Source organism: Hemitrygon akajei, unplaced genomic scaffold (assembly GCF_048418815.1).
Source record: "Hemitrygon akajei unplaced genomic scaffold, sHemAka1.3 Scf000123, whole genome shotgun sequence".
NCBI classification, from domain to species: Eukaryota; Metazoa; Chordata; class Chondrichthyes; order Myliobatiformes; family Dasyatidae; genus Hemitrygon; species Hemitrygon akajei.
Window position 1 is genome coordinate 1779430 of NW_027332009.1, and position 23473 is coordinate 1802902.

General features: G+C 48.3%; 1 protein-coding gene across 1 annotated transcript; it reads right to left on the reverse strand.

Annotated features, from left to right (window-relative positions):
• Positions 1-1806: 1806 nt before the first annotated feature.
• On the reverse strand, positions 1807-6711 carry LOC140723659 (nuclear factor 7, brain-like). The gene is made up of 5 exons (XM_073038226.1): positions 6301-6711; positions 5524-5619; positions 4873-5106; positions 3085-3107; positions 1807-2997 (listed from the first exon to the last, which is right to left on the reverse strand). Exons 1-5 carry the CDS (start codon positions 6709-6711, stop codon positions 2832-2834), a joined length of 930 nt encoding a protein of 309 aa, XP_072894327.1. The 3' UTR covers positions 1807-2831.
• Positions 6712-23473: the final 16762 nt, after the last annotated feature.

The window sequence follows — 23473 nt, forward strand, 5'->3', positions numbered from 1 at the left end:
TCGCAGTCCGGAGTGTGAGGAGAGTGCAACGGGGCACCCTTGTAGGTAGGTGCCACCCTTATCGGCCAACAAAAGTGTGGCTGGAGGGATGACTTTCAGTAGATCGCAGCGAGGTAGCTGCTCTGCTACTTACGAAACCCTGAGCCCGAACTAGGTCTTCTGTGAATATTTTAGCACCGGGTCCCCCACAAACATACGGTGGGCTAACCAGATTTAGAGGTAGCACCCGTCTGTCCGCACTCCAGGCCAGTGGCAATGGCACTTCTCGTCGGCCGGCTACCTGAGACCAACCAGTGATCCCTGGTGCGAAGGCGTCACTGATGACTGATGACTTCGTGCGGGTTCAAGTTCAAGTGGGCATGACAGGGAATGAGGAAAGGTGTAGCTAACTTACATCGCCAAATCATATCGTTTCCTCGTGGCCCGGTAGCGCATGCTGGTTGTTGGGGACCGCTGTTTTCGAGCACCTTCTCCAATGTAACAATAACTGCACTCACTTCTCCTCCCGTGCACCCTTCAACATCTGGCACAGTGCTAGTGTCCTCCACAGTGAGGACTGGTGCAAAATACTCATTTAGTTTGCTGACGCAATTGTATTTCTATATTATATTAACCAGCCTGTTATACATACTATTTATCATTAATTACTATGAACTGCACATTCAGATAGGGGTGTAACATAAAGATTTTTACTCATGTATATGAAGGATGTAAGTAATAAAGTCAATTCAATTCCATGTTATATTTTCCCCTCCCAATCATTCTTTCAGTCCCTCTCTGTAGGTGTTTAAAAGCTTCACAATTCCCTGTCTTCCTATTAATTTTTACTTTGTTGTATGCCCACTCTTTTGCACTTATATTAGCTTGTCTTCCCCTGGCAGCCACGGTTGTACTATTTTGCCTTTTGAGTATTTATTTATATTTGTAGTACATCTATCCTTCACCTTCCTCATTTTCCCAGAAACTGACACCATTTCTGCTCTGCTCTCATCCCTGCCAGCAGCACCTCCTTGCCAAATCCTCTCTCAGACCACTAATTTCTTTTACTTCTCTGAAATATTACAACATTAGACTTTACTTTCTGCTTATCAAATTTCAAGTTGAACTCAGTCATGTTGTGAGCACTGCTTCCTAAGGGTTCTTTTAACTACTCACCTCTGGTTCAATACATAACATCCAATCCAGTAGAGCTGTTCCCCGAGTGGGCTCAACGACAAACTGCTCTAGAAAGCCATCACATTGCATTCAACAAACTCACTGTCTTGAGATCCTTTACCAACCTGATTTTCCCAATTGACCTGCATGTTGAAATCTCCCATGATTATCATAACATTGTCGTTTTCATCAGCCTTTTGTATTTCCAGTTCTAATCTGTGGGCCACAACCCACTGACTGTTGGGAGGCCTGTATATGACTGGTGTCAGTGTCATTTTTACTTTTGCAGTTCCTTACCTCAACCCACAAGGATTCAACATCTTCCAATCCAATGTCACATCTTGCTGCTGATTTACCAATAGAGCCACACCTCCCCATCAGCCTTCCTTCCTTCCTCCGATACATTGTGTAACCGTGAACATTCAGCTCCCAACTACAACCATCCTTCAGTCACGTTTCCGTGATGGCCACAACATCATACCTGACAATCGGTAATAGTGCAACAAGATCATCCACCTTATTTCTCATACTCCATGCATTGAGATATAACACTTTGTGTACTGTATCTGCTATCCTTTTTAATTCTGCATCTCTAATGCACTGATACTCACCCTGCTGGCTGCCATTTTGTCCTCGTATCTGTCCGTCCTATCTGACTGTCTGACTGCACGATATCTTTGCATTTTTACCATCAGTCCTATCTCTTCACTCCAGTTCCAACCCCCCGCACCCCCACCAATTAGTTTAAACCCTCCCCAACAGCTCTCTCAGACCTCTCCGTGAGAATATTGTTCTCGCTCGGGTCGAGGTGCGACCCATCCCTTCTGAGCAGGTCATTCCTCCACCAGAACAGATCCCAGTGATCCAAGAACCTGAATCCCTGTCCCCAGCACCATCTTCTCAGCCATGTTCTATCTGTCAAATTATCCTGTTTCTACCCTCACCAGCACGGGGCACAGGCAGCAATCCAGAAATTATAAACCTGGAGGTACTGCTTCTGAGCTTTCTACCAAGCTCTCCAAATTCTATTATCAGGATCTCTTTGCTTTTACTTCCTATGTAATTGGTCCCAAAACGTACCAGGATATCTGACTGTTTTCCCTCCCTCTCTAAAAATGCTGCAGACACGATCTGAGATGTCCATGACCTTGGCACCAAGGAGGCAACATACCATTCAGGTGTCCCATTCATGTCCATAGATTCTCCTATCTGCTCCCCTGTAGATTGAGTCCCCTATCACTACCACTCCCCTCTTCTGCCTCTGACAACAGTGAGAGATGCTGATCCAGAAGGTGGAAGACCTGCGTCAATCAGACACTGGACTCACAGGGCACAAAGGACTTGTGTATTTTCCTGACAATCTCGGTCACCACACTGATACCCGCTTTTATTCCCTACAGTATCATGAAATCTGTATTAATTTCCCAGCTCCTGTGGTAGGATACAAACTAGTGTTTTGGCGTGTTAGTGCAGTGTGCCTGGGATCAGGACACAGTGTTCATCTGTCACTCCCGTGTATTGGTTGTATTGTGACCCTGTGCTGGTGTGTTCAGGGGTCTGACATCTCCAGCTGACCATGTGACAGTGATGCCTCCCAGTTGGTGGGGCTGATGCGGAATAAACTTCAGTTCCCCTTCAGCCTGTTATTACAGCCAATCTTTGCCTCAAGTTATGAATTAATTGTGTCTGATAAACAAGAAAAAATGAATCTTTGTAGTTTTACCTCGGTTAATGGCATCAAGTGTTTCTCTCAGCACTGTGTTCAACAAATAGAGGTGATCGAATTTTTCAACCGGTAGGGCCTCATCTGTCACTGACAATTCCTGGACATCGTCACTGATTCTGTAAATATTAAACTGCTGGTGATAAACTGGAATTTTGAAGTATTTTACAAATCCATACAGGGTTTCAGTAAAGAGCATGTCCTACCTCCTGTTCCGATGAGCTTCCTCCTGAAATAAATAAAAACACAAATCCGATTAGACTTGGACCTACTGTCCACATCATGAATTTCATCCAACTTATTACAAGGTGTTGGAAATTCCCATTCCTACAGTCACAAACACACACCAGCAATACAGAACCATGGGGAAAATTACAGGAAAAGTTTCTGAAAGTTAGACCAATACTGAGAGGATGAAACTTACAGGAAAGAAAGGACAGGCTGTGCATTACCATCTGGATAAGGCGTCAGAATGATAAGATGGAACAATTTAAGATTAGTGATGGATATGCTTGCGCGAAGGTGAAAAAAGTACCTCATTATGGCGAACACGAGAGGACATAGGTGCTTGGAAGTAGTACAGAGGAGATGTCGGGTAAGTGTTTTGGAATGGGTGGAATGAGCTGCCGGCAACGAAGGTGGAGGTGGATGCGATAGGGTCTTTCAAGAGACTCCTACACAGGTACATGGAGCTTGGAAAAATAGAGTGCTATGGTTAACTCGAGGTAATTTCTAAAGTCAGTGGATGTTCGACACAGCATTGTGGGCCAAAGAGACTGTATTGTGCTGCAGGTTTTCTTTGTTTCTATGTTTCTATTTATGGGGAGACCTTCAGCCAAAGATAAAATGCCAGGTGGTTTTTAATAAATCCCACAAGAAATTTAATGAAGATGATGTAGAACTCAGTGCCACAGGAGTGGTTGAAATGGAACAGCAGAGATTGAATGTAATGGGGAGGTTGGATAAACACGTGAGGGGCCAGGGAAATTGATAGAAGATGGACCTAATGGCCTGCTCATGACAGAAAATGGGACACAATCCCATGTAAAACTTATCCAAAGAAGTAGAGACAGTGAAAGTTTCCGCAATCTGATGACTGAAGGGCCTGTATTGTGCTGTAAGTTTTCAATGTTTATATCTCTACGTTTCTAATGTGAAATTTAAACGAAAAATTAAAGAAACATGGAAGGTTTCCCTAATCTGACAGAAACCGGACATGGAGGATAAGTCTGATGTGTGGGTCAAGTTCTTTGTTCTCACTGATTGACAGAGAGACCCTCTCACCCACCGCACCAGACACACTCACAGCCTGTGATTGGAACTGGGAGTTAATGGAAGTTTTAGAGGATATTTAATGTGGTAATTAAGGACACAATCAGCAGCTCTGTGTTATGATCAGAGTAAATCATTTCAGAGAAGATTGCATTCTGTCCTGGGATGTACAGAAGTTGTGGAAGTCCAGTTTTGGGACAACAACAACCCTGAATAGTTGCATCAATTGTCTGGTGAGAAACAGTTTACTGCTATTTGTAAATGCTGTGTGTAAGAGCAACACGTTTGTTTTCTGTCTGCATTGTATTCTGAGTTACGTGTTTATTACGAAAACCAGTCAGTTGAGTGGGGACATGGTAAAAGCGAAGGGAATAAGTTACGTATTCGTACTTTGTTCTGGGCTGTTTTGAGCCTGGGACTGGCAGATGTCATATCTTTTGTTGACAGATTAATTGCAATTTAATTTATGATTAATTATGCAGAAAATTCATCGCTTAAATATTGTATGTTGCTGATAAAGGATGAAATATCTGTCTCCGACATTTTAGAATGTCATTAGCGGAGTGATTGGAGGTTCCTCATGCAAGGAGAACACTCTGTGTGAGGACACCAGCAGCGGTAATTGATTTGGTAGAATTGGCCGCTGTGCTGTGTTTATTTCAAATATACCACTGTTCATTTAGTTCAATTTGACAGAAATAAATTAAAATGTAATCCCTCACCTTGAGAAATATCACACCATCTTTCTGATCCATCTGTTCCTTTAACTTTGAGATTTCCTCCTGAATTATCCTTATATTCTCTTGAATCTTAAGAAGATTTTTCTCCATTGGATTTAGAATCCTCGCCTCTTCTTCCCTGAGATCCCTGAGTAAGCTCTGCTCTTTCTCAGTGATAATCTGGTGCAGTTCAGCAAACTGGGATGTGATGTGGGACTGAACGCTGTGTGACTGTTTCTGTCGAATGAAAGGTGAAGATTAGTTTACTGCATTGCTGTGTTGCATTTCCTTATGACATGAAGGTGACCATTCAGTCCATTGGGGTCCATACTACTTCTGAGACATTCCCGTCAATCCCATTCCATCAAGTTTTCCTGAAACCTATTCTCCCTCATTGACCCATTAACTCCCACCTAATTCACACACACTCTCCATCACCTTCACAGGGTTAATTGTAATTAACCATTTAACCAGCATGTTCTTGTGATGTGTCTAAAACCGTCATGGCCACAGGGAGAGCATGCAAACTCCACACAGACAGCAGCAGAGGTCAGGATCGGACCCAGGTCACTGGAGCTGCGCTACTCGGCTCTTCTGCATGAAAAGGAGCAAAACTCGACAGTAATATCTGAAATTCCGCTCAGGAAGCCTCACCCGAACTCCGGAAATCTTCTCTTTCTGTTGCTGCTCCTTTTCCTGGAAGTCTGATTTCTTTTTTGTGAGAAAGTCTAAGGAAGATTTTAGCTGATCCTGGAAGTTCGAGAGTGAAGGAAATAGAGACAAAGATGCATCAAAAGAAACAGGTGATCAAACCCGATTATCACACAAAATGCCGGAGGAACTCAATGAGTCAGGCAGCATCTATTCAGGGGAAATAAACAGTCGGTGTTTCGGGATGAGACCCTTCATTAGGACTGGGAAGGAATGGGGCAGAAGCCAGAATAAATAGGTTGGGGATGAGAACCAGCTGACAGGTGACGGGTGAGACAACGTGAGGGGGAACGTGGCGGGGGGTGATGAAGTGAGAAGCAGAGAGGGGACAGGTGGAAGAGGTCAGGGCTGGAGAAGAAGGAATCTAATACGAGAGGACAATCGACCATGGAAGAAACGGGGAGAATTTGGGGCTGTTTGGAGCCCTGAATGGTGGTGAGGCAGGGGTTGATAGGAGTCAGGTGTAGCACTTGTCCCGTTTGCAGGTATCGGTGTCAGGAGGGAGATCAGTGGGGAGGAGCGAGTGGATAAAAGGGAGTTATGTAGAGAGCGATCCCTATAGAGCGCGGAGTGTTGTAGTGGTGGAGGGTGGGAGTGGGCCTGTGCTTCGTGGTAGAAACCGATTGAAGATGGCGAACGGTGGGGGGATATGTTGTTTATGGAGGCTCGTGTCGTGGACAATAGACGATGGGGTGAGAATCAAATTCGAGTTAGTTTTACCTTGCAGAGTGTAACAGCTTCTTTAATCGGCATGAAGCGGTGCTGTCTGTGTTGCTGCGCAACCGCACAGACCACACAGATCAGTGTCTTGTCCGTTTCACAAAACAGCTTCAGTTCTTCCTCATGTTCCTCGCAGTGAAGTTTACTTTCCTTCCCTTTGGGATTCAGGTTTATATTTCGAGCTTTTTCAGCCAGATTTGCTAAGGCCCGATTCACCCTGAGGCTGCGGTCAGCAAACTCCTCTCTACATTCCGGGCAGGGGTTTCTCTCCTCCCTTTCCCAACACCGTGTGATACAAGAGCGACAGAAGTTGTGTCCGCACCCCAGTGATACCGGATCGGTGAAGAAATCCAGGCAGACGGGACAAATTACCTCCTCGGTCCAACTCTCGGCCTTTCTTTTCGAAGCCATGTTAACTCCCAGCACTTCCTGATTCAGAATGCTTTCACTTTCGGGGAGCTGCTGATCGCCTGCAGTACCGCGATTGTCCACTACGCGCGCAGCAGACTCGGGGAATGAATATTATGTCACTGCGTATGTTCAGTGGGAAAGAATTGTGGCCATTTCCATATCAGCGTGGGATCAGAAACACATTCAGTAGTTCCTAACAGAAATGAAAACTCGGCTATGGACTGCCTAAGCCCGGCTACGAACGGAGGAGTGTTAGGCATGGTTCTAGCAACCCCATCCCGTAAAAGCCCAGTGCGACAGAAACGTCAACTAAATCTCTAAAGGCCTCATCCCTGGGATCGGAAGGACCTTCCGCTGGAAGACGATTGAATCGTGTGGATAGAGGGGAGCCACAGGCCCGATCAAATCACGGCCCTGGGCAGAGGAATCTGGCGAGCCTGTGTCCCGGTGGCGTGATGGGCTAAAGAAGAAGCAGAACAGAAATGAAAACGGACAGAAAAGCCTGGTTCAGTCTGAGGCAGGACTGAAAGGGGCAAATTCTGAAAAGAGAGGCACAAGAGACTGCAGATGCTGGATTCTCGAGTAGGAAACATGATGCCAGAGAAACTGAGCAGTGACTAGCGGGGTACCGCAAGGCTCAGTGCTGGGACCCCAGTTGTTTACAATATATATTCAGGATTTAGACGAGGGAATTAAATGCAGCATCTCCAAGTTTGCGGATGACACGAAGCTGGGCGGCGGTGTTAGTTGTGAGGAGGATGCTAAGAGGATGCAGGGTGACTTAGATAGGTTAGGTGAGTGGGCAAATTCATGGCAGATGCAATTTAATGTGGATAAATGTGAGATATCCACTTTGGTTGCAAGAACAGGAAAACAGATTATTATCTGAATGGTGGCCAATTAGGAAAAGGGGAGGTGCAACGAGTCCTGGGTGTCATTGTACACCAGTCATTGAAGGTGGGCATGCAGGTACAGCAGGCGGTGAAAAAGGCAAATGGTATGTTGACATTCATAGCAAAAGGATTTGAGTACAGGAGCAGGGAGGTTCTACCGCAGTTGTACAGGGCCTTGGTGTGACCGCACCTGGAGTATTGTGTGCAGTTTTGGTCCCCTAATCTGAGGAAAGACATTCTTGCCATAGCGGGAGTACAAAGAAGGTTCACCAGATTGATTCCTGGGATGGCAGGACTTTCATATGAAGAAAGACTGGATCGACTAGGCTTATACTCACTAGAATTTTGAAGATTGAGGGGGGATCTTATTGAAACGTATAAAATTCTAAAGGGATTGGACAGGCTAGATGCAGGAAGATTGTTTCCGATGTTGGGGAAGTCCAGAACGAGGGGTCACAGTTTAAAGAAAAAGAGGAAGCCTTTTAGGAGCGAGATGAGGAAAAAGTTCTTCACACAGAGAGTGGTGAATCTGTGGAATTCTCTGCAACAGGAAACAGTTGAGGCTGGTTCATTGGCTATATTTAAGAGGAAGTTAGATATGGCCCTTGTCGCTAAAGGGATCAGGGGGTATGGAGAGAAAGCAGGTACAGGGTTCTGAGTTGGATGATCAGTCATGATCATACTGAATGGCGGTGCAGGCTCGAAGGGCCGAATGGTCTACTCCTGCACCTAGTTTCTATGTTTCTATGTCAGGCAGAATCTGTGGAGAGGAATGTACAATCGACTTTCAAGGTCGAGATCATTCATTCCGAAATGTCGATTCTCCATTTCCCTCCACAGATGCTGCCTGACCCGCTCAGTTCCTCTAGCCGCTTGAATTTGTTTTCCTCCGGGTTTAAGAGAGACAGACTGGGCTGTAAAACCGGGGTTAAGTAAATATTTAAAGCAGCTATTAAATCAGTTCATGCTGTCAGGCTCCCGATGGTTAATCCCCTATCGTGCCCCAATTTCAGCTCCAGATATTATCTGAAAACCCCGTCTCCGTGTCCAGACTCCATATCAGAGCTCCGTGTCAAGATTCCTCCTGCTCGCTGTTCAAAGTTCACGTCTGCGCAAGCATCCCAACTCAATCTCCGTGCCTGAGTCCTGCACTTGGGTTCTCCTCAGTCGCTTTGAGTAACAGAACGAACTGGCCATTTCCGTGCTAGCTGTTCCCTTCGGCCAAAAGGGAGGGCTCACCAGTAGAAAGGAGAGTCAGACAACATTCCCTTCCAAACCCCAAACCCGGATGCAGATCCAAGCTACTGTAAACTACCACCAACAGCCCCTGTCTCTGTCTGCCGTGGTGGACTCCGGTGCCGAGGGAGATCTGTTGGATGAAGTCACAGCTTCCCGGGCCGGAATTCCTCGGGAGCCGTTGAGTACCCCTCTGGAAGCCCGGGCACTGGACGGAAAACATCTGGCCCGAGTCACTCACTGAACAGCACCACTGTCTTTGGTTCTCTCTGGGAACCATCGGGAACAGGTACAATTTCACCTAATTTCCTCTCCTCAAGCTCCTATAGTTCTTGGGTACCCCTGGATAAGCCGCCATAACTCCCACATTGATTGGTCCACTGGGAAGATAGCCGGCTGGAGTCCGTTTTGTCACTCCGCTTGTCTACAGTCGGCCCTTTCCCCTGTAAAAGCCACCGCGACCTCGTCTGCCGCTGAACCCCCCGACACGTCCGAGGCTCCAGCGGAGTACCACGACCTGGGACAAGTGTATAGTAAGCACCGGGCCCTTTCCCTGCCTCCACTCCGACCATACGATTGTGCTATTGACCTCCTCCCTGGAGCTCCTCTCCCCACCAGTCGGCTCTATAACATGTCCTGACCAGAGAGTTATGGAGGATTACATCAGCGAATCTCCCGCGGCGGGCATTGTCCGACCCTTATCCTCCCCGGCGGGCGCAGGGATCTTCTTTGTGTGGAACAGGGTTGGTTCACTACGTCGTCCGTCGACTAGCGAGGCCCAAATCATAAACCATAAAGAACGAGTATCCACTGCCCCTCATAAACTCCACTTTCCAACCACTTGACGGAGCCACCATCTTCTCCAGGTGTGACTCACGAAGCGCCTGCCATCTGGCCAGAATAAGGGAGGGAGACGAGTGGAAAACGGAATTTAATATCCCTCCAGCCACTTCGAATACCTGGTCATGCCATTTGGCCTCACCAATGCCCCCGCTGATCTTCCAAGCCCTGATTAACGATGTCCTAAGAGTCTTGACTAACCGTTTTGTGTTTGTTTATCTGGATGACATCCTAATCTTCTCCAGCAGTTTCCAGTTCATGTCCGTCAGTTGCTACAGAGGCTTTGGGAGAACAAATGATTGGTTAAAGCTGAGAAGTGTGAGTTCATCTCCTGAGGGAACATCACCGAGAGCGGGCGAGTGGGAGCGGATCCCGAGAAGATCCGGGCGGTGGCGGAGCGGCCATGACCCACGACACGCAGGCAACTCCAGCCATTTCTGGGCTTCGCGAACTTCTGTCGCCGGTTCATCAGGGAGTATGGTCGGGGGGCGGCGCCCCTTACCCACCTAGGACCCCTTTTCATTGGGACCCCGAAGCTGACTCAGCTTTCTCGGAGCTGAAGAGACGTGTCACCTCCGCTCCCATCCTAGTCCAACCAGACCCCTCTTGTCGATTCATTGTGGATGTCGACGCCTCCGACTCTGGGGAGGGAGCGCTCCTCTCCAGAAGTTCAGGTCCTGATCAGAAACTTCATCCCAGTGCCTTCTTTTCTCGCCAGCGGTCTCCCGCCGAATGAACTTACAACGTAGAGAACCGGGAGTTACTGGCGGTCAAACTCGCTTTGGAGGAGTGGAGGCACTGACGGGAGGGAGCGGAACATCGGTTCATCATCTGGAGCGATCGCAAGAACCACGCATACATCCAAACCGCATAACGCCCGAATTCCCGCCAAGCCCGCGGGGCATTATGTTTTGGCCGGTGCAGGTTCACCCTCACCTATCGTCCGGGGTCCAAGAACGGGAAGCCCGATGCTCTGTCTCGTCAATACATTTCCGAGGAGGGCCTTCCCAACCCCGAGACCATTCCTCCACCATCCTGTGTAGTGGCTGCCCTCACCTGGAAGATCGAGGCCATAAATAAACAGGCCCAACGGACTCAACCTGACCCAGGCAACGGACCCTCCAATCGCACCTTTGTGCCCGATTCTGTTCGATCTCAGGTTCTCCAGTGGGGGCACACGTCTCGTTTCGCCTGCCATCCCGGGATCGATCGGACTCTGTCCCTCCTGAAGAGACATTTCTGCTGGCCCTCCTTGGACACTCCCGTTCCTTTGTCTCTGTCTGTTCTGCTTGCACCCGTGGAAAAGCCTCCCACCGACCACCTGCTGGATTGCTTCGTCCCCTACCTGTCCCGAGCCGCCGCTGGTCTCACATCACGCTGGATTTTGTTACGGGACTACCTCCTTCAGATGGGAACACTGCCGTACTCACCGTGGTGGACGGCTTCTCCAGAGTGGTGCCCTTCATAGCCCTTCCGAAACTCCGTACAGCTCGGAAAACAGCCGACCTTCTCGTCCATCACGTCTTCCGCCTGCACCCCTCTGACATTATTTCTGACCGGGGTCCCCAATTCGTCTCACAAGTTTGGAGATCATTTAGTCAAGCCCTGGGAGCCTCAGTAACCCTGTCATCCGGACCCAAAGGCACTGAACTACCAGGAACAGGACTAGGCGTAAGAAGGAAGCAAGGACAGTGGGAAAGAAAGGACGCTGGACATGACACAGGCTCCGGACGAGACAAGGATTCCGGGCCTGGGCTGGGACTTGACGATGATAGCGGAAGCAGCACATGGAACTGGGAACTGGGAGCCTGGGCTTGGACTCCCAGCCAGAGACTGGACAAGGACCCAGAACCTGGGTCTTGCCTCGGGCTCGGACTCCAGAACCAGGCTCGGACAAGACGTGGCCACAGGACAAGGAGAGTCACTGGACTGGACGTGAGACTCCTGGACAGGACAAGGGAACCCCAGCACCGGGCTGGGCAAGGTACTCCTGGGCTGAGCGAGGCACATGACAAGACGAGAACACAACGCCGTGGCTTGAACAGGCGAAGGACCTTGGACCTGACTGGGACTGTACGAGATCCCAAAGCCTTGACTTGGTCGAGGAAGAGACAGGGACGCAAAACACAGAGCCGAGGGAGAGACAGGGACAAGGAAAACCAAGGCCCCTCCTTGGATACAGGACGTAGGCCCGTGAGTCATTACACAGAACACAGAGCCGGGACGGGACCCCTCCTTGGATACAGGACGTAGGCCCGTGAGTCATTACACAGAACACAGAGCCGGGACGGGACCCCTCCTTGGATACAGGACGTAGGCCCGTGAGTCATTACACAGAACACAGAGCCGGGACGGGACCCCTCCTTGGATACAGGACGTGGACCCGTGAGTCATTACACAGAACACAGAGCCGGGACGGGACCCCTCCTTGGATACAGGACGTAGGCCCGTGAGTCATTACACAGAACACAGAGCCGGGACGGGACCCCTCCTTGGATACAGGACGTGGACCCGTGAGTCATTACACAGAACACAGAGCCGGGACGGGACCCCTCCTTGGATACAGGACGTAGGCCCGTGAGTCATTACACAGAACACAGAGCCGGGACGGGACCCCTCCTTGGATACAGGACGTAGGCCCGTGAGTCATTACACAGAACACAGAGCCGGGACGGGACCCCTCCTTGGATACAGGACGGGACTCATTACACAGAACACAGAGCCGGGACGGGACCCCTCCTTGGATACAGGACGTAGGCCCGTGAGTCATTACACAGAACACAGAGCCGGGACGGGACCCCTCCTTGGATACAGGACGTAGGCCCGTGAGTCATTACACAGAACACAGAGCCGGGACGGGACCCCTCCTTGGATACAGGACGTAGGCCCGTGAGTCATTACACAGAACACAGAGCCGGGACGGGACCCCTCCTTGGATACAGGACGTAGGCCCGTGAGTCATTACACAGAACACAGAGCCGGGAACCCTCCTTGGATTCTAGACGGGACTCATTACACAGAACGCTGAACACGACAAGACAGTTCTCAAAGCTAGGTAGCGGCAAACGGCCGGACCTACCTAGCGGAGTTGTGGACACAAAGAGTAGTTCCTAACAGGGCGAGGCTCCCGACACAGACAAGACGAGACACAGTCCCAGGCAGAGGCGAGGCGAGGCAAGGCTCCAGACACAGGCGTGGCGAGGCAAGGCCCCAGGCAAGGCGAAGCGAGGCGATGCAAGGCTCCAGGCAGAGGCAGAGCAAGGCGAGGCGAGGCTCCAGGCAGAAGCAACACAAGGCGAGGCGAGGCAAGGCAAGACTCCAGGCAGAGTCAAAGCGAGGTGAGGCAAGTCTGCAAGCAAACGCAAGGCAAGACTCCAGGCAGAGGCAAATTTATATTTAGTGACAAGCTAAACTAACTCTCTGTCTCTCCTCGAACTCAGGGGATCGACCAGAACGTTGCTCTTGCATTTAATGTTACCTTGTCCAGAGTTCTCCCAGTACCGGGGACAGGCAGCTCTCCTGGACGGTGTAACTGGGAAGCTTTTAGTGGGACCTTGTCCAGATTTGTCCCAGTACAGGGAACAGGCAGCTCTCCTGGACGGTGTAACTGGGAGGCTTTTAGTGGGACCTTGTCCAGATTTGTCCCAGTACCGGGGACAGGCAGCTGCCCTGGACGGTGTAACTGGGAGGCTTTTAGTGGGACCTTGTCCAGATTTGTCCCAGTACCGGGAACAGGCAGCTCTCCTGGACGGTGTAACTGGGAGGCTTTTAGTGGGACCTTGTCCAGAGTTCTCCCAGTACAGGGAACAGGCAGCTCTCCTGGACGGTGTAACTGGAAGGCTTTTAGTGGGACCTTGTCCAGATTTGTCCCAGTACCGGGAACAGGCAGCTCTCCTGGACGGTGTAACTGGGAGGCTTTTAGTGGGACCTTGTCCAGATTTGTCCCAGTACAGGGAACAGGCAGCTCTCCTTGACGGTGTAACTGGGAGGCTTTTAGTGGGACCTTGTCCAGATTTGTCCCAGTACAGGGAACAGGCAGCTCTCCTGGACGGTGTAACTGGGAGGCTTTTAGTGGGACCTTGTCCAGAGTTGTCCCAGTACAGGGAACAGGCAGCTCTCCTGGACGGTGTAACTGGGAGGCTTTTAGTGGGACCTTGTCCAGAGTTGTCCCAGTACCGGGGACAGGCAGCTCTCCTGAACGGTGTAACTGGGAAGCTTCTAGTGGGACCTTGTCCAGATTTGTCCCAGTACCGGGAACAGGCAGCTCTCCTGAACGGTGTAACTGGGAGGCTTTTAGTGGGACCTTGTCCAGATTTGTCCCAGTACAGGGAACAGGCAGCTCTCCTGGACGGTGTAACTGGGAGGCTTCTAGTGGGACCTTGTCCAGATTTGTCCCAGTACCGGGAACAGGCAGCTCTCCTGGACGGTGTAACTGGGAGGCTTTTAGTGGGACCTTGACCAGATTTGTCCCGGTACCGGGGACAGGCAGCTCTCCTGGACGGTGTAACTGGGAAGCTTTTAGTGGGACCTTGTCAGGAGTTGTCCCAGTACAGGTGACAGGCAGCTCTCCTGGGTGGTGTAACTGGGAGGCTTTTAGTGGGACCTTGTCAGGAGTTGTCCCACAGCTGGGGACAGGCAGCTCTCCGTAAAGAGGTGACTGGGATGGGTTTACATTGTGAAGTTCACTTGTTCTGAGTTATTATTCAGAGTGAACCCTTGGTCCAGTGTTTCACATCACCCGGAGGAAGCTGTCACAGATCACCTGAACCGGTGCCCATGGATCTGCTGCCGCCTGTTAACGGATTGAACTATGCTGTAGAATTAATCCATTAACGGAGCCACCCGGTCTCTGGTTACTAAGTTGTTCCTGCTTTCCTTCTGAGACCCGTCGTAATTTGGGGTGCTGTATTGACCCGAAGATAGGTCTCGCCCCGAAACGATAGTTTTTCTATTCCATCAATGCTGCCTGTCCTGCTGGGTCCCGCCAGCATTTTGTGTGTGCATGCAGATCGCTTTTTATCGCCGACGATTGTCCACACATCGTCGTCCCTTCATACGGAAGAATGCAGGTCAAGGACAGAGTGACCCGTGTCTGATGTTAGATTAGCAGCCGTTCACTGGCTCTCTCTCTCTCTCTCTCTCTCTCTCTCTCTCTCTCTCTCTCTCTCTCTCTCTCTCTCTCTCTCTCTCTCTCTCTCTCTCTCTCTCTCTCTCTCTCTCTCCCCTCTCTCTCTCTCTCTCTCTCTCTCTCTCTCTCCCCTCTCTCTCTCTCTCTCTCTCTCTCTCTCTCTCTCTCTCTCTCTCTCTCTCTCTCTCTCTCTCTCCTCTCCTCTCTCTCTCCTCTCTCTCTCACTCACTCACTTACTTTCTCTCTCCTCTCTCTCACTCACTCACTCACTCACTCACTCACTCTCTCTCTCACACACACACTCTCTCACTCTCACTCACTTACTCACTCACTCACTCACTCACTCTCTCTCTGTCTCTCTCTCTCTCTCCTCTCCTCTCTCTCTCTCCTCTCTCTCTCACTCACTCACTTACTTTCTCTCTGTCCTCTCTCTCACTCACTCACTCACTCTCTCTCTCTCACACACACACACTCTCTCACTCTCACTCACACTTACTCACTCACTTACTCACACTCTCTCTCTCTCTCCCTCTCTCTCTCTCTCGTGAACTTTACTGGCGATTGTGATCCTGTCCCGGGGAAAGTGCGGCCTCTCTACCTGCACCACTCGCTACCTGGTGGCCAAGGCAGCGGCCGATTTACTGACCATTGTCAACAGCGTCATTTTGACTCGAATCAATTGGTATTGCTTTCCGTTAATTTTTCTGGATATCACCCGTGTGTGCAGTGTCCGCGATTCACTAATGTACACAGCCACAGACTGTTCTGTCTGGTTCAGCGTCACTTTCACCTTTGAACGGTTTGTCGCACCGGAAAACTGCGGCTGTGGTTCTGACAACAACCGGTATACTGTTCTGTCTGAAAAACGTTCCCCGATTCTTCACATGGGAACCCTGCTGCTCAACGCTCTGACGGTCAGACACATTTTAGTGGCCAGTCGGGTCCGTAAGGGGCTGAAGGGTCAGAGCAAGGGGGAGAACCGCAGTGACCCGGAGATGGAGAGCAGGAGGAGGTCTGCGGTTTTACTCTTCACCCTCTCCGGCAGCTTCATCCTCCTGTGGATGACACTGGTTGTAAATTTCATATATTATCAAGTCTCAGGAAAAGGATTCGAATTCAGTGATTCTGAATGGATTTTTCACTACATTGGGTTTTTCCTGATGAATTTCAGCTGCTGCACGAACACATTTATTTACGCGGTGACTCAGTCGAAATTCAGGGAGCAGCTGATCGGCGCGGTGAAATATCCGGTCACCTCGGTGCTTCAGTTCATCAATAAAGCCGCGACCTGAACACTAGCCCATGCGGCCGCTGAGTCTCGAGCCCGGGCTCTGGTTCCTCTCATTCACTGCCTGATGGCCAAGGTGTTATTCCCGGGCCGATTTTCCCAGTGAAAGGCAGCTCCGGGGCATTAGGGTATTTTGTGTGGTGGAGGGAGGGGGCGTGGACGTGAGGGGTAAAGCACCGTCATGGGGACTCAGAAACTCATTGGCCCGCCATATGTCAATCAATGTACTGCTCCAGAATGCCGCCCACCATTTGGTCTGTGGATATGTCTGTCTATTCCCCTTCATGCTCAGTACCTCACTGTCTAACGTTCCCAGAGGACTGTAGGGCTAGTGTGATACTGGTTGGCTAGTCCACTGTCAGTTACTCTAATCTTCAACTTCCACATGAATAATGGTCTAACGCGAAAATACAGGGCTGGGGTATGGATAAATACTGTTTTTATATTCATTGGTGAAAAGCCATGTCGCTGGACCTTAATCGCTGCCTCCTCTACTACCAATGACTGTCGTCAATAGCTGAAAGCTGATTATAGCTGGGAGATTAGTATCCAAGGATGCAGACAGTATCGAAAGAACACGCTGGAAGACAGAGATGGTGGCATTGTTCTGTTTGTAAAAAAAAAACAAGTAAAATCAAACCATCAGAAAGAGGTGATGCAGGGGCGGAAGGTGTTGAACCATTGTGGATAGAGCTAAGGAACTGCAAGGTGAAAGACACTGTATAGACGAGGGGGTGTCAAACTCATTTTAGGTCACGGGCCCGATTGAGCAAAATGCAGCTTCATGCGGGCCGGATCAGTCGGACGCGTGCGAACGCAGCTTTCGTTGCCTCCGTTTTCTCAGCCTGCTCTCATGTGTCTCAGTCTCTGCTATAACTACAAAGTGTTTCACTTTACAAATTCCGTTTCTTATGAAGAAGACTGCCGAATAAACACTAAAAACCCTGAAAACCTGGTACCTGAATAAACTCAGCATTAGCCATATCATACGCCATAGGCGCTTCGATTACTGGGGCCAGCTTTAATAGTAATTAGATATTATCTCGCGGGCCAAAGATAATTCCACCGCGGGCCGGATTTGGCCCGCGGGCCTTGAGTTTGACAGATATGGTATAGACCATGGAACAGCAGTAAGGATGTGACCTACAAATTAAACGGGAGATAGTGAATGCTTACCGAAAAGGAAATGGTAGAAGAGTCATGAGGAATTTAAATGTGCATGTAGATTGGAAAAATCAGGTTAAAGCTTGCTTCCTGGTAAAGGGATTTCTCGAGTGCCTTCGAGATAGCTTTTTAAGGCAGCTCACGATTGAACCGACTGGAGGATCGGCTCTACTGAATCGGGTGTGGGGCAATGAAGCTAAAGTGATTGGAAACCTGAAAGTAGAAGAACCTTTAGGGGCAAACGAGCATAATGTTTTTGAATTCACCCTGAAGTTTGAGAAGGAGAAGCGGAAATCAGATGTGGTGGTATTACAGCAGAGTGACGGTAATCACAGAGGCGATTACAATCGGCCAGAATTAACTGGAAAGATCACCGGCAGGATCCACGGCAGGGCAGCGATGGCTGGAATTTCCGGAAGCAATTCGGAAGGCACGGGATAAATACATCACAAAAGAGGAAGAGATTTGCAGGAATGTCAATGCCAGCATAAAAGCCCAAGAGAATTGAGAAAAAAATTGCGGGAAGTTAAACAACTGGGAAGCTTACGAAAGCCAAAAGAAAACAACTAAAAAGACATTAAGAAGGTAAAGATGGAATAAGAATTTAAGCTAGACAGAGACAAAAAAAGGACACCAAGCATTTCTTCAGATACGTAACGTGTAAAAGGGTGGAGAGAGTGAATTTCAGGCCGTAGGTAAACGATGCTGGAGACTTAGTAATAGGGCAAACGAAATGGCGGACTGAATCGGTATTTTAGGAATATGGGTAAAAAAGTTGGCAGATGGTGTACAGTGCAAACACGAGGAAATCTGCAGATGCTGGAAATTCCATCAACACACACAAAACGCTGGTGGAACACAGCAGGCCGGGCAGCATCTATAAGGAGAAGCTCTGTCGACGTTTCGGGCTAAGACCCTTCGTCAGGACTAACGAAAAGTAGTAAGGGATTTGAAAGTACTGGGCGGAGGGGGAAATGTGAAGTGATAGGAGAAGACCGGAGGGGGGTGGGATGAAGCTAAGAGCTGGAAAGGTGACTGGCAAAAGTGATAAAGAGCTGGAGAAGGGAAATGATCATGGGACAGGAAAGCCTCAGGAGAAAGAAAGGAGGAGGGGGGAGCACCAGAGGGAGATGGAGAACAGGCAGTGATGGGGAAAGAGAAAAAAACAAACAACTAAATATGCCAGGGATGGGGTTAAGAAGGGGAGGAGGGGCTATTAACGGAAGTTAGCGAAGTCAATGTTCATGCCATCAGGTTGGAGGCTACCCAGCCGGTATATCAGGTGTTCTTCCTCCAACCTGAGTTTGGATTCATTTTTGCAGTAGAGGAGGCTATAGAAAGGACATATCTGAATGGGAATGGGACGTGGAATTAAAATGTGTGGCCACTGAGCGATCCTGCTTTCTCTGGCGGACCCGAGCGTAGGTGTTCAGCGAAACCGTCCTCCCACTCTGCGTCGGGTCTCACCAATATATTAAAGGCCACACCGGGAGCACCGGACGCAGAAATACCACACCCAGGCCGACTCACAGGTGAAGTGTCCGCCTCACCTGGAAGGACTGTCTGTGGCCCTGAATGGTGGTGGTGAGGGAGGAAGTGTAAGGGCAGGTGTAGCACTTGTTCCGCTTACAAGGATAAGTGCCAAGAGGGAGATCGGTGGGAAGGGATGGGGGGAGGGGAGTTGGGGTGATAAGTGGACAAGGGAGTCGCGTAGGGGACGATCCCTGCGGAAAGCAGAAGGGGGGGGGGTGGGAAATGATGTGCTTGTAAGTGGGATCCCAATGGAGATGGCGGAAGTTATGGAAAATTATACGTTTGCACCTGGAGGCTGGTGGGCTGGTAGGTGGAACCCTATCACGAATGGGGTGGGCGGGCGGATGGGATGAGGGGCAGATGTGCGGGAAATGGGAGAGATGCGTTTGAGAGCAGAGTTGATGGTTGGAGAAGGGAAGCCCTTTGTTTAAAAAAAGAAGACATCTCCTTCATCCTGGAATGAAAAAGCCTCATCCTGAGAGCAGATGCGACGGAGTCGGAGGAATTGTGAGAAGGGGATAGCATTTTTCCAAGAGACAGGATGGGAAGTGGAATAGTCCAGGTAGCTGTGAGAGTCTATAGAATTATAGTAGGAAGAACCAAAGGAGAAATTATTGAGAGTAAGAACTAATTCCGCTAGACGGAGTAGAGTGGTGGTAGAGGGGAATTGGTTAGGTCTGGAATCCAAAAAGAAGCGAAGAGCTTTGAGACCGTCCGGGTGGAGGATGGAGGTATATAGGGACTGGATGTCCATGGTGGAATTAAGGCGGTGGGGGCCAGGGAACCTAAAATAATTGAAAAAATTCAAAGCCTTAGTAGTGGAACGAACATAGGTGGAAGAGATTGAACGAGGGGGGTTAAGGCAGTGTCAAGGTATGCAGAAATGAGTTCCATGGGGCAGGAGCAAGCTGAGACAATAGGTCTACATGGACAGGCAGGTTTGTGGATCTTGGGTAGGAGGTAGAAACGGGAAGTGCGGGATGTGTGAACATAGGTCTACATGGACAGGCAGGTTTGTGGATCTTGGGTAGGAGGTAGAAACGGGAAGTGCGGGATGTGTGAACTACGAGGTTGGTGACAGTGGATGGGAGATCCCCAGAGCTGATAAGGTTGGTGATGGTATAGGAGACAGTGGCCTAGTGCTCCTTAGTGGGGTCATGATCGAGGGGTAAATTAGATGAGGTATCAGAGGGTTGTCGCTGTACCTTCGCCAGGTAGAGGTCAGTACGCTAGACAACAACAGCTCCCCCCTTATCAGCGGGTTTGATAGTGAGGTTGGGATTGGTGTGGAGGGAGCGGAGAGGAGGGCGTTTGGAAGGAGTTAGGTTGGAATTGGAACAGGGTGTGGTGAAGTCGCAACGGTTGATGTTCCGTCGGCAATTAGAAATAAAGAGATCCAGGGCAGGCAGAAGACCAGAGCGGGGTGTCCATGAAGAGGAGAAGGGTTGACGACGGGAGAAGGGGTCATTGGTGGGGGTAGGAGAGTCATTGACAAAGAAGTAAGCTCGGTGACGGAGCCGGCGAGGATGAGTTCAGCGTCATGGCGTACCCGGAACTCGCTGAGGTGTGGGCGAAGAGGGATAAAGCTGAGGCCCTTACTGAGGACCGAGCGCTCTGCCTCAGAGAGTTGAAGGTCAGAGGGAATGGTAAAGACCCGGCACGGATGAGAGATCGGATCAGAGGGGGGAGGGAGGCTGGAAGAGTCAGTGGAGAGGGAAAGGTTGCGCTGAGAGGAAGATGGAGCCTCTGAGGGCCCAGGAGTGACGATGGCATCTGAGGGAGAGGGGATTGCAGAGTGGTGGTGGTGGAAGGGGAGAACGGCCTTTAATAAAGCCCGTTTGATTCATAGAGATAATTTTAGTTAAAATATTTTCAGAATAAAGTGATCGAAAATGGCGGAGATGAACAACAATAAAAAGGATCCGGGATTCCATAATGGGGGTAAAAAAAGAAAAAAACAACACCCAAATTATAAAGCCCGGAAAAAAAAGTCGATATCTATCGACGCAAGCCCCAGGAAAAGCATCGATGCTGTTATAGCTCTGCCTGCGTGGATATAAAAAAGTAATCTCTGGCTCCCTCTACCGGACATAAAGCTCATTACAGTCGACAGATATCTCAGTAAAGTTAACTTGAAAAGATAGTGTTTTTCCTATAAAACAAAACGACCTTCAATTTGAAAGTAACCTTCATAGTATTAGATAAGGGAAGAAAAACACATCCAAAACAATTCTTGAAATATTTGTACAAAGGAAAAACAATCACCATCTTTAAATTATCCAATCTATCTTTAAAACACAAGAAAAATCAAATAATTACTTAAAAGATCTTCAATAAAGCATACAGGGAAAAAAACAAACAATTAATTCATTTAAATGCTGCAAAAAGAAAAAAAAGTTCTTGAAGTACAAACTGAACTACAGCCTATCAACAGTTCTCCCACTATATCTTCTGAGGTTAAAACCGACCAAACCAGTCTTTGTCAAAAATAAAAATGAATTAAGCTAAAAACTTTCTGTGACCATCAGATCTTCCAGTTTTATCAGTCTTTACACTGCGGGACACTCAAACCATTATAAATCAATATTTGCACAAAAGGAAAAACAATCGCCATCATTAAATTATCCAGTCTTTCTTTAAAAACGTAAAGAAATCGAAGCAATTACTTAACAAAAAAACTTTTAAAAAGCATACAGAAAAAAAGTTGGTTCATTTAAATGCTGCAGAGAAAAAAAAATACGAGATGGTTCAAAATTATCTAGAGACTTTCAACAGTTCTCCCGCTATATCTTCGAAGGTTAAAACCACCAAAACCAATCTTTTTCGAAGCTAAGAATACATTTTAAGGTAAAAACTTTCTATAACCATCAAATCTTCCAATTTCATCGCTTTACACCACGAGACAGTCAAATTAATATAAATTATTCAAACTTCAGATTCGCCATCGGACTCGTCAGACAAAGAGTTAATAAAACGCAATGCTTCGGCTGGATCATCAAAAATACGAACTCCAGAATTTTTAACAAAAAGCCTTAATTTGTCTGGCTATTGTAATAATGGAAAGAGCTTTTTTTGAAAAGCTAATTTCATAGAAGAGACAAATGCAGCACGTTTCTCAACAATTTCACGTGGAAAATCTTGAAAAAAAAACGAACTTCTGAACCTTGAAATTGAAATAATCTTTGTTTTCTTGCAAGTTTAATGATGCGGTCCTTGTCTCCAAGACGGAGAAAACGCACAACAACATGCCTGTTTTTACCTTCATCCAAAGATTTTAAAGCACCGGTTTTCTGAGCCGATTCAAGCTCCGGGGGTTGCGAACAAACCTCCGGAAATAAAGACTGAAACATTTTATCAAAATAATCCAGTGTGTCGGCAGATTCTGACTTCTCTTTTAATCCAACAATTCGAATATTATTCCGACGCGATCGAGCTTCCAAATCCACGATCCGTTGTTGAGCCTTTTCCAAACGAGAAGAAAGGTCAGCCGCATTTCGATTCACTTCTTTAAGATCGAGGCTCAGAGAGTCAATTTCTTCTTCAAATTTCTCTTTAAGTTGAGTTATTTCAGTGCAGATACGGGTGATTCGAGATTCCAATCTCTTGACCCAAGGGGCTTCTTCCGAGAACTCGTCAGCTTTGTTTAGATTTTCCGTTAGAGGGACGGGATTTCGTCTAGTGCTGTTCGAAATAGCCATGATTATAACTATTGTGATACAAATTCGACTGAATAAAGTTAAGATTTGAAAGTTTGAATCGGAAAAGGAGAGATTAAAGACGGACAATAAGCAACTAAGTCCTGCATGTCCGTAGCGGGAGCGGAGTCCGGAAGTAATTTAGATTGAATTATAGAAGGATGTTTCCCATGGGTGGAGAGTTTAGGATAAGAGGGCATAGCTCAGGAGAGAGGGGCGCCGTTTCAAACAGAGATGCGGGGAATCTTTCAGACAAAGGGTGCTGAATTGGTGGAATTTCTTGCCACATGCAGCTGCAGAGCCCACAACGTTGGGTGCATTTAAGGCAGACATTGATAGTTTCTTGATTGGACGTGCATCAAAGGTTCAGGGGAGAAGGCCGGTAGCTGGGGTTGAGGAGGGTGGAAAGAAAGGATCAGCCATGAGTGAATGGTGGAGCAGAGTCGATGGTCCGGTTGGCCCATAAAGTCTTATGGCTTTATGGAAATGAGGATTGAGCAGGAGACTGAGTTTTATATTTGGACGGTGTCGGTGCTGGTGCGGGTGGGAACCCACAACGCCGTATTTGTAACCATTTATTATCTAATGTTATGATGAATGATAATCTCTCTGAGACAGGCACTGAGGTGTGTAAATCACTATGTGCAGATGACGGAGCTCTATGGCTTAGAGGTATAAATTGCAAAGTATACAGTATATTGGATCCAATTAGCAGCTAATAATTTTGAACAGTCGGCAAATATATGAGAATTTAAGCTTTCAGTCGCTCCTGAACAAGTTCTGTGTTTTATAATGTGATTAATAGGCATGCAGTTGATTTGAATGATATGGTCAAACTCTTCAAGACGTGTCAGCGGGAAGATTTCCAGGCATGTAGATGGATAATCAGCTGGCATGGAAGCGCCATATCAGAAAATAATAACATTAACTATCTCAGTTGTCTATATGAGTATTCTGGGGAGCTACATGAATATCATTCTGGATC